This window comes from Ictalurus punctatus, chromosome 19 (genome assembly GCF_001660625.3).
Source record: "Ictalurus punctatus breed USDA103 chromosome 19, Coco_2.0, whole genome shotgun sequence".
NCBI lineage: Eukaryota > Metazoa > Chordata > Actinopteri > Siluriformes > Ictaluridae > Ictalurus > Ictalurus punctatus.
The window spans coordinates 670,589-682,728 of record NC_030434.2 but is presented as its reverse complement, the minus strand read 5'-3'; the positions used below and the strand labels follow the sequence as shown (position 1 = coordinate 682,728).

General features: G+C 40.8%; 2 protein-coding genes across 2 annotated transcripts in view; one reads left to right on the top strand and one right to left on the bottom strand.

Moving 5' to 3' along the window:
- Nucleotides 1–375: 375 nt before the first annotated feature.
- LOC128635413 (uncharacterized) lies at nt 376–2,376 on the top strand. Its single transcript, XM_053688338.1, has 2 exons — nt 376–564; nt 672–2,376. Exons 1-2 carry the CDS (start codon nt 561–563, stop codon nt 2,321–2,323), a joined length of 1,656 nt encoding a protein of 551 aa, XP_053544313.1. The 5' UTR covers nt 376–560; the 3' UTR covers nt 2,324–2,376.
- A 5,421-nt stretch (nt 2,377–7,797) lies between these two features.
- Nucleotides 7,798–12,140, bottom strand: part of LOC108279545 (gastrula zinc finger protein XlCGF26.1) — a 29,616-nt gene continuing 25,273 nt past the window's right edge. Inside the window, exon 4 of the mRNA XM_053688354.1 lies at nt 7,798–8,972. Coding sequence (XP_053544329.1) covers nt 8,185–8,972 — 788 coding nt within the window. The 3' untranslated portion in view covers nt 7,798–8,184. The remainder of the gene's footprint in view (nt 8,973–12,140) is intronic.

Sequence of the window (12,140 nt, the reverse complement as noted above, 5' to 3'; positions counted from 1 at the left end):
TGTGTGTTCCTGTCCGTTCTTATCTGTGCGTCTGTGTGGAAGGACAAGGGAAAAAAAAAAAAAAAAGGGGAAAAAGGTAAGACAATTCGGTGTGTGTGAATTCTTCAGAGTGGGCTGGGTAATGCGGAGCATTGTGAGATATCTTGCGGACTTTGAATATTTCAAATCCTGTACATACGTTCGGTGAGTCGCTAGACTGTGTGTGTGTTATAATTAATTTAATATCCATAACTGCTGTATAAGTGTAAAAAAAAAAAAAAAAAAAAAAAAAATAATATATATATATATATATATATATATATATATATATATATATATATATATATATATATATATATATAAATAAATATGTAAGTGTATATATATATATATAAATATATGCATATTTTAGAGCATGCACGCCAATGGTACATATTTTAGACATCTGTACGACTGCCCATTGGGTAAATAGGAATTACTAGACCTGTAATATATAACACCATATTCCCAGATTGTGTGATCCAGGAACAGGAAAACTGAAGGTGGGAGAAAAGTGTATATTGTCGGGCCATTATTGAGAAATGAGTGAGTTAGTCCATTTGGACCCTTTATTTTTATGCTATAAATTACGAATGTGATGTCTAGGTAAAAGCCCCAAAAATGAGAATAATAATATATTGTTTTTGCGGAAGCTGCCACAGGGCCTAGACGGGGGAGGTTCCTAACTCAGGACGGAGAAAGTAGGCGGCTGCGGCATCCACAGGGACACAATGGAGCCCGCGTGAAAGAGATACAAAACGATGCAGGAGTAAGTGAAATTTTGTCCTGGTTAAAACGGGGGGCTCAAAAAGACGGTGCGGGGATATGGCGCAGTGTGGAAGGGTTGTGTATAGCCCCAGTCAGCCTCCTCCCATGCTTGATCAAAGACGCCCATGGCGTGGATCATGTCAATAAGACTGAAATGATCCGGAAAATCCGTCAGGAATGGTGGTCCCCTCAGCTGGCCTCACAAGTGAACCAAATGGTAAATGTATGTGCTGTGTGCATCAACCACAACGTGCGAAAGAACCTCACCACCCCCTTAGGACATATTCCCCCGCCGACGGGACCGTTTCGGCATCTAATGATGACTCATATAGATATGGGAGCGGAGTTACAGGTGGATGGGAAACGCTTCCTTCTGGTAATAGTGGACCGCTTCAGCCGGTGGGTGGAGGCGACTGCTACTTCTGGGGAAGATGTGGAGTCCGCTAAATTTTTATGTTGTGAGGTCATACCTCGATTCGGTATCCCTGATTTTTTGAGTTCAGACAATGTCAATGGCAAGAATGTTACATCGGCCTTGAAGATTGATCATAAGCTAGGATGTGTATATCTTCCTGAGTCCCAAAGCACGATGGATCCAGGGTACCGCACCCTAACTAATAAATTGGCAAAAATATGCGATGAATCACACCTAAACTGGGTCCAAGCCTTACCACTGGCATTGATGAAGATACGATCACAAATCAATCGTATGACGCACTTGACTCCTCATGAAATGCTCACTGGGCGCCCAATGCCTATGGCGTACACCAAAGGTCCATACATAGAGCCGTCTGAGGCTCAATTGGAGGGCGAAATGCAGGATTATATGCGAATCCTCACTCGAATTCACAGACAGTTATATTCACAGGTTAGAGAAGCAATCCATGGTGGGGACGGGGTAAGGGAGGATGTACGTTTAGTAGCACCCGGGGATAAAATACACATTCGTATGTTTAAGAGGAAAAGCCCCCTCGGGGCACGTCGGGAAGGACCCTTCACTGTGGTCGCTGCAACAGCCTCGGCTGTGAGAGTTGAAGAGAGAGATCATTGGTACCACCTGAACCAGTGCGTCTGGGCCGGAGCAGGTACGGGACGGGGAGGACCAACAACCCCGGGCCCTGCCACTACAGGGCAGCCCATGGAGGCGGAGGTGTTAACCGACAGCGACTCAGATACCTCATTTATGGGTCCGGCCTACGGCACTCGAGCCCAGGCTAAACGACGGGCTGTTGACAGGTTGGATAGACCGGCCCAGTCGGATGCCGGTAGCGCAACAGGCTCTTCGTTCCTCTCCTCTCCATACGATGATATTGACCCTGTTACCTCCCCCCGAGCTGAAGCGGGAGACGTAGCTGCCATCCCGCTGGTAACCCCACCAGAGGCAGAATTGTTATCAACACTCGCCACTCTCTGGCAATCTGATAACCTTGATGACCCCATGCCTATGAGCACTGTTGATTTGGGTATACTGCAGGACCTTGAGGTACAGTTAAGAACACCCCCCGTCCCCGTGCCCCCTGAGCTCCGGTCTCCGTAGGGATCTTTACACACTCCCCTACCATTGGGTCGAGAGAACACTGGTTCAGTAGAGTAGCTGGGGGGGGGGGGGGGGGGCGCCTTATACCACAGGGCTAAAGAGTTCCTGTTTAGACCAGAGGGTGATGTTCGGAGGAACACACCGTCATTGTATAATTTACTGATCATAATCTAGACTGCGTACAGTCCTATATATAGATTGTGACGGGTCAATAGCTTGCGTACCTTTAATTGGTAATTGGAAGTCGGTATGATTCCATGTTTGTAAACTGAATGAGAACGTTATCTAAACCACCGAGCGCGCGAGAGAGGGAGAGAGCGCGTGCGAGAGATTTCTGTTTTTACCCCTTTTTTCCAATCCTTTATCTTACGCTCTACATTAAAATCGAAGTGATTCAATATGTATATATACGTAGATATATTCCTGAAAAAAAATTTAAATCAATCAGTATGTCTTGATGTTATCAGTTCGGAGAGAACTTTAATAATAGTTTATGTGGTGTGCATTGTGCCACTTAGTTTCTACTGCAGAGGCATCTTTTCCTGACTAATGATAAAATTGACATGTGAACCTGTTCGTTTTGAGTGATATTAATAAAAAAAACCCTGAAAAGTAAAACCGACCCGAGGTAACAGTCTCTGGCTGATCAAAATGTGGTCCGTATCAGGGAGGTCACATCCTCCCTGTTGAGATAATGTTGAGCCTAAACATTTGGTTTCAGCGAGCAGTCTACCTTCATGAACTGACTCACTAACAAGAACTGGAGTAACCATAATTAATTTGTATCGGTGATTCCTATATGGGTACGTGTCTATACAATATCTTAAGCAGTGTAAGTGCGAATTCTTCTGGCGAATTCTATTCCCTGAATAATTTCTGCATGTTTTCTCTTTAAATGCTGTGTATATGTCCAATGATAAGTAATTAGTAAGATCAGATGGCAGTAGTAGTCTGCACATTTTAAATTCTGTATAATGTGTTGTACGCCTGTTACAGATGTGATATCTGGATCAGTAACATTAGAATAAGGTGATGATTGATTTGATTACTTACTTTTGCAGACATGTTGTGCTGATATGAGTTTGGGAGGTAGTTTAATTACGGTCCCTTTACAATAGTGTAGTTTGAAGTGTTTTTTCCTGAACCGTAGATTGGTGAATAGAATAGAGTAGTTATGCAAATATATATGTGTGGGTGTGTATATATATACATATGTGCTATACGGTGTGCTATGGATATGTCATATAAAGTATACGAGTTACAATATTTAAATAATACAAAGCAGTGGTCACAAACTCGAGAAAGGGAGGATATACTGCACAACCTGTGAAGTGAATTGAATTGATAATACGTTATACAGCAGCTGAGAACTGATAAAAACTGAGAGCTAAGAACTGGATGCAGGTGTGTGTGATCTGGGAATTGCAGTTCATGGCAGCCAGCCATGTTTGTGGGCCGCAGTGAAGGATGGGGAATGTGGTTTGTGATATGAGTAGATTTAACACTACCTTAATATGGTCAAATACAGTTTAAATGAAATAGATAAAATTATAGGGCGAATCTTATGCTTCTTACAATTGTGCGTTCAGCCAGGGTAACAACTTGGTGGTAAATTGAAACAAAGTTCACAGATGATAAATTTTATTTTAGACTAAGTTAAATACATATTCACATTCCTCCAAAGTGAGCAACATTTAAATGTCATGTATGAAGGATCTGAGTGATATTTTGAGTACAGTATTTTGATACAGTTATAAATTAATAAGAAACAAAATGCATGTACATGCATGTATACCATTTAGACTACAGACTAGTGCTGTACACATAGAACCAAATTCACTAGGTTGTTTTGAATGTAAATTAGTGGGATAAAAGTGGTTAGAGGACTGTAAATGCATATCTAGATCTCAACCTCATTTACTCTATTTTAGTTTTATCTTATTGGGATAATCACTCGTTAGCACAGATGGAATATTAATATGTTCGGGTAGTGTACACCACAAATTTTTAGACTAAAGGAATTTTGTTTTCCTTTCTCAATATCTTTCTGGTGAATGAAAAACAGGACGGGATAAGAATGTATCTTTGTCAATCGGGTTTTAAAAGTAAACAGACTAGAACTATTTTACAGGGATAACTATACATGAGAGTGGAAAACCCCTTTAAGAAAGGTGTTATTCGTTTGATTAGAGCAGTGGAGATTACTTTAGTAAATTTTTTAAATGATTCGATAGACCAACATTATTTAACCTCTGCAGCAATATTTCCTGATTCACTGTGTTGGGAGCCTCTTCTAAATCAACAGACAGGGAAGTGCAGAGGGTACCGTGACATTGTTTTAAGACTTTCAAAACAACAGTTGTGCTGATATGTTAGTATGACCTTAGACTTCTTGCAGACTGATAACATGTGAACGATTTACTGAAAAAGCTTTCTACAAGGGACATAGGCGAGGAGGCCGTGTTATTGGATTGTAATGATCTAATATAGTTGGGTGTCCCTGATTTAATGTAATAAATAAATAAGAAAACTGATTTCCAAATTTCTAGTATAACCCCTTTGTCTAATCAAAGATTAAAATGATACATTGAAAGAGATGAAATAATATCAACTGCTAAGTCGTTTAGAAATACAGACTCCACACAATCAGGGCCTTGTGATGTGTTTATATCGAACTTGAGTGATCTGTAAACATCACAAGTCTTAACCCGTTAAAAACTGAACTCCTCATTTTGAATTGTTTTTAATAGCTTCCTGCTTTATTAAAATCAGGGTATAGTAAATCACGATAAATATTCACTGTTTTAAGGACTAGATCTGATGCATAAATTGAACATTTAATGATGGGTTTTGCAGTTGTGTGTTCCCAGTTGTCTGTCTCCAGTTTCCAGTACTATTGTCCTGTAAACAATATTTTCGATCCTCAGAGGGAGGATGACAGGACATGCCCAATTACCATTATTACAGCAAGCTGTGATAACAAAAGCGATAAGTTTTGCGATACAACCAACCCACCCAGTAACCATTATTTATAGTATGATGTATATATATATTATATATATATATATATATATAAAAATATAAGATGTCCCAATTGTAGCCTATAACTGTAATTCCATTCCACATGATATTATTATGGATCCGCGCTTTTTCCAAATGACTGCATGTGAGAGCTCAAGGCCATTATTCCTCTTAACAATTCCTAGATTAGTAGGACACCTGGCGCCGCGAGCTGGAAGCGTCTCCTTCGCGGGGCTGTGGGCTCCCCTGTGGTGTACTCCTCTGTGGTCATAGACTCCCTTGCACGCTCCCAAGGCCGTCAGGACATGATTGGGGTCATCCTCCGCCCCATAAAAGCACAATAAATGTTCCTGGACGTTATCAAGTATGGTCTACAGTGGATCACTGATTGCTCACTAAAGGACGGCATCCTGAGATCCGGGTGTTCTTTGGACAAGCCTGACATTGAATGAACTTATGCTTTGCACCTGAACTATGGCTAGCAAACAATAACAAAGACTGTGTCTTACATGTGACTGAAGGGGTTGGGTGCTGCTGGGGGGGGGGGTCCCGGCTCAGGAGAATGGGGCGCTTACAGGGCTGAAATTTATGTATTGAAAATAATGGATTTGGTGGCACAAGGATTGCCAGGCTGGAGATGCTCTCTTAGTGCAGATTATTGGGAAAATTGCTCTCTCACACATCGATCTTACGTTTGTCACACCAGGTCATTCTATTTTGAAAGAACATGATATGGGGATATGGGATTAATCGATGTGCCACCCGAACTAAAATTTTTAAACCTGTTAGTGTGCCTAACTCACCAACTGTAGTGTTGTAGTGGTGTAATTAATTCTGTGGAGCCAGTCACTGAGAACACACACGATTGCCCAGCCGAAATTTGTATTTCGTTGAGCTTAAAAGTTTTGGGTCTGAAATTTCACAAACATTATGAACACCCTGTTCTGCCCAATTGGCTGAATAGAAGTCTATCACTAAAGAATGCAACCTGGTTAAGGGTAGAATTGTTAAAAAATAAATAAAAAAATAATATAAATACTGACGTTTAGGCCCATGGATTGTGTCGTCTGTTTGGAGTTGTTTGAATGCAATGAGGTTCTAGGAAAAAATTGGAACGCCACTTATCGAACAAATAGTTTAATTGAATTCTGACTGCACTTCTTGCTGTATGTATTACAGCTGCCCATGATCTTAGCCTCAGAGGGGGAAGGTAGAGGAATGATCTCTGTACTTGCAGGCAACGATGGAGGGTCACCTGAAGTGTGCTCAAGATTATTATTATTTTTTTTTTTCCTTGACCAGGGATAGGTCTGGCATACCCTGATTTGTGTTGGATACAATTTGTGCTGATACTAAACGTATTTCGGTAGATGCTCTACCTCTTGCACTAATGACCCATCACATGCAGACTAACAGCAATATGTATCTAACACCGCATGAAATGGGTCGACCCATGTCTGTGTCTGTTCCTTATGATGGACGGCCGCTGGAGTAATTGCAGATGAATCGGAAAACATATATAAGACCACTAACTATTATGTATGGAGCTATATATTCACAGGAACACAGCTAAGTGCAGTGTTATCAGTGTTATGTGTGAGGCGTCACCGCCTCAACGGGGGGAGGTGTTCGGAGGTGTTCACCCGGAGGTGGGAGTCCCGGAGCCGCGAGAGAAGGCTGACTACAGGGCAGCAGCGGACTAGAACATGCAACCCCTGGAGGATGCTCAATCCTCCAATGACGAGATGGTGGGGAACACGTGAAGGTCCGGTACAAAGCATCAACGGGGGGTCTGCTCTGTGGCAGACAGGATGAGAAGATGTGAAGATCCATACCCTGGGTGTACGTGCTAGCCTAACCTCTCCCCAAAGGGTGGCTCTCTACAGTACGTAAAGTGCTTGAGCTGAAGACAACCAGCATGCAGAGAGATACAGATACTGCATACAACAGACTGTCAAGTATTGTTATAAAATGTTATAACATGTTTGTGATGTGACGCAATCAGGCACAGAAAAGTATAATGGTGCTGCCGAGCACATAGTGCTGGCAGGGTGGGAATTTTTCCCTCGTAGGAGGTTTTTTCGCCCACCCCTGACTGCGAAAGACTGGGGTTTGGTTTTTGAGGGGAAGCAAGAATCTGCAGGTCCCGACAAATACAAAACGTACGGCGGTAGTAGTAGTAATGAATGATTAGGGAAACTCAGTTAATCACACTTATAATCGATGTAGGGTATAATCAAAGTAGTTAGATTCAAAATGATATATATATATATATATATATATATATATATATATATATATATATATATATAAAAGGAGAAGTAAGTTAAGGGTTAAGAGTTATAACGAGGTACATCTACGCTTAATTAAAGTATTGTATGAGGCTTCATAGCCTCAGAGGGGGGAAATGTTGTGGATAAAAATGACATGAAATAAACACGAGGGAGATTGAGTATGAGTAAAAATGTAATTTTATTGGTAATTCACAGGACGGGTGGGTGCGTAGTCTGGAGGAGAGTAAGAGGGGGAGGAAAATGGGGTGCGTCCTGGGGACATGGGGAAATCAGGGTGGGTGAAGTGAGCGGACCACTGAGAGTCGGGCGGACTGGTGGGTGAGAAGAGGGACGGATGGTCGGGGCCCGGATCGGAGAAGACATCATCATCATCCTCGGATTGGAAGCTGGAGGGGGGTTCTGGGTCTGACTGTGTAGAGGCGTCAACACGCACGTTCGTGGGGCAGATTGTTTAGTCGTCTTGCTTACGTCATTTTTTTTACCTAGGGAAATGGGAATCTTGGTTTTTGAAAACCTAGGTAAAAGAGAACCCTGGTTTTTGAAGACCTAGGTAAAAGAGAACCCTGGTTTTTGAAAACCTAGGTAAATAGAAACACTGGGTTTTTGTTTCCTGGGTTGTTGGAAATGCCTGGGTTCTGATTTTATGTGTATGCGCAAATGCTGTTGGAGATTACTCCGAATACTAAAACTCTTCCCACACAATCCACAGTGATACGGCTTCTCTCGTGTGTGACTGCGCAAATGCTGTTGGAGATTACCCTGGCAAGTAAAACTCTTCTCACACTGTCCACAGTAATATGGCTTCTGTCCTGTGTGAATGCACTCATGTCGTTGGAGAGTCCATGGTTGGGTAAAACTCTTCCCACACTGTCCACAGTGATATGGCTTCTCTCCTGTGTGAATGCGCTCATGTTGTAGGAGAGTACTCTGAACAGAAAAACTCTTCCCACACTGTGCACAGAGATACGGCTTCTCCCCTGTGTGAATGCGCAAATGCTGGTGGAGAGTATGCTGGCAAGTAAACCGCTTCCCACACTGTCCACAGTGATACGGCTTCTCTCCTGTGTGGATACGCTGGTGTCGTCGGAGATTACTCTGTAAAGTAAAACTTTTCCCACACTCTGAGCAGTGATGAGGCTTCTCTCCTGTGTGAATGCGCTCGTGTCGTTGGAGATTACTCTGGCAAGTAAAACTCTTCCCACACTGTGTACAGAGAAACGGCTTCTCCCCTGTGTGAACGCGCTCATGCTGTTGGAGATGACTCTGGCAAGTAAAACTCTTCCCACACTGTCTACAGTAAAGTGGCTTCTTCCCTGTGTGGATCCGCTTGTGATCTTTGAGATGATGACTTTTAGTAAAACTCTCCCCACAATCTGAGCAGTGGAACATCTGGAAAACATAATAAAATTATTCAAGATGCGCATGTTAAATTTTGTCCCCATGTGTTTATGGAACTGTTCTTGGAAAGGCCTCCTACAATACTGTAATACGGCTTGATCACCCAATCACCCACTTTTAATGGCTGTAGACTAGCCCTACAAAGATGACATTGCTCTGGGCATCAATGTTTTTTCAAGGTGAAGCACTGCATGTGTTTTGACTCTGGGAAATCAACATGGAACTTAGTGTTTCCAAATACAATGGTTTAAAGCATTAATGTAATCAAAACACGTTCTCTGTTGAAAAAAGAATCTGAATATCAATCAGTTGTGAAGTTATAGCTCATGACTCATGCATGCTTCTTAAAAAACTCCAGTAATCCCTGGGGACTTGTATGGCGATCCCCAGACTTGTTCGATATAATTAATCCGTACAGAGTTTCTTGTAACTGTTATGGCCAAAAGTATTGGCTTTTTTCATCTTCTGGCTCACACATTATTCTTTTGTTTTTGTCTGTGGAAGTAGAATGGAGTGGAATAAATGGCACCCATTAAGCAGCACTCTTTTCTGGCTCATCTTTATGAAGAGAAAAGAGCTGAAAAAAATGGATATTACTCAAAAGTGGCAGAAAGTTTACAACACTCTGTCTCAGACCACAAACTCACATGGATTATTATTTAGAAACCCAAGTTTATACCAATAGAATCATATCACACTGGTTTTATTGATGTTTCCGAAACAAAGACGGAAATCTTTTTAATGATTTTTAATGCTATTCTTATGAATTGCTACAAAGCTATAAACATTAGTTTTGAACTTGTGCATAAATCTTCTGTTCCACTCCAAACAAACAAAGTCTTCTGAATAAAACACTAATAAGACCCCATTTTTGCCCACATCTATTATGGAATATTTCAATCAATCAAAGTATAATTCACTCATATATAACCAAAGTATAAGCTGTGAAAGAGTATCAACATGTTATAATCAATAAATTAGTTAATCCATTAAAACATATGCTTAAAGAGTATAAGCAAATACTAAATCAGTATACTGGTACCGGTTTGTGCTGGGAATGTATGTAATCTTTTTGGAATATAATTATTTATTTATTTATTTATTTTTTTAAAGAGAGCTGGATGTACCACGCCACCATTAAAAACACGAGGGAGGCCCAAGTCTTAGAATTAATGGTGGTGCATGACCAAGGTCTGAATAAATAAAATAAAGGGAAAGAAAAAACCCCGCCTGATGAGATCAACATACAGAATTGTATAAAAGCATGTATCGAGGATAAGCAAGGGAGTTAATCTGCAGACCTGCTCGACTTTGTTGTTTGGATAATAAAGTCTCTCTTTAGACATCAAGACCTTGAGATTCAGAGTGCTTTTTGCTGAAGATTCCACAACACTATCTAACAAGTGGAGCAAGTGTTACACATTTCTGCTAATTGTTTCAGAATTTCCAACAAACATGAAATGAAATCAGTTCCTATATTAATAATCTAAAGGCCACATGAAGTGTGAGCCCTGACCTGAACCCAGCTAACACAGTTATGTTGTGAAGACATAACCATATTTGTTGCAATGACGTACCAACTAACATTCCAGCCATGTAACCTTGTGATTCCCATATTCATTTCAATGTTACAGCTGTACGTTATTGGAATGTGGCGAGCATGTTCCAAAGACCAAACTGGTACGTTGTAAAGTAACAGCACCGGACCATATTAGTCACAGCGACGTACCAAATAACGTTCCAACCACGTAACCTCATGATTCCCATATTCGTCGTGGTGATGTTACAGCTTATAGTATGTTGCTCAAACGTAGGGAGTATGTCCCAATGACCATGGTCAGATTTGACCATGGTCAAATTCAAATATTTTTAATGTAAATTGTATTGGTTTTGATGGAAGCAATTAAAACAATGCAATTATAATGGTATTTTTTGTTTAATTTCTATTCGACCCATCATCTCAAAATGTACTCATTAAGACAAACCAGTGCCTCAAGTAACATCAAGCAACAATCAGCAACACATTTACAGCATTTATTCATCAGAATTTTGTCATTTCCCCCCAAAACATACTAAGCTAATACATAACCATTAAGCTAAATAATTATTTTTAAGTATTTACCAACAAATTCATATGCACACTGTAAAAGATGTTTGTGAATTTAACAGTAAAATACTGTAAAAGGTTACAGTAAAAAGGCTACAGTGTCTTATGTAGATAATATTACTAGGATAGCTTTCTTTCATCTCAGAAATATTTCTAAGATAAGAAACAATTGTCACTACATGATGCGGAAATACTAGTTCATGCATTTGTCACCTCTAGATTAGATTACTGTAATGCCTTACTGTCTGGATGTTCCAGTAGTAATATAAATAAGCTCAAGTTAGTCCAGAATGCAGCTGCTAGAGTCCTAACTAGAACTAGAAGATACAACCATATCACACCAATATTATCAATACTGCATTGGCTCCCAGTGAAATCTCACATTAACTATAAAATACTTTTATTAACCTATAAAGCACTAAACGGTCTTGCGCCACAATATCTAAGCGACCTTTTGGTTTTACATGATCGGCCACGCCTACTTAGATCAAAAGATGCAGGCTATTTGACGGTACCTTGAATAGTGAAGGCTACAGCAGGGGGAAGAGCTTTCTCTTATAGAGCCCCACAGTTATGGAACAGTCTTCCTATTAGTGTTCGGGACTCAGACACAGTCTCAGTGTTTAAGTCTAGGCTTAAAACATATTTGTTTATTCAAGCCTACCCTGACTAGATTCTGTTCTACTACTTCGCAGTCATAATAATCTTTTTTCTCCCTCTCTCCTTTCGCCGAGCCCCACACAAATTTATGGAGATACTAGAGATCCAGATCCTTTCTGCCTCTGGATGGAGCTCAAATCTTCTCTAATTCCAGACTGCTGGGACTACGGCTGCTCCTAACGCCATACAGACTTCATATAAATCCATAATTAACTTTTTCACACTATCTGTTGTTACCCAGATGAGGACGGATTCCCTTCTGAGTCGGGTTCCTCTCAAGGTTTCTTCCTCTTAAAACATCTTAGGGAGTTTTTCCTTGCCACCGTCGCCACTCAGT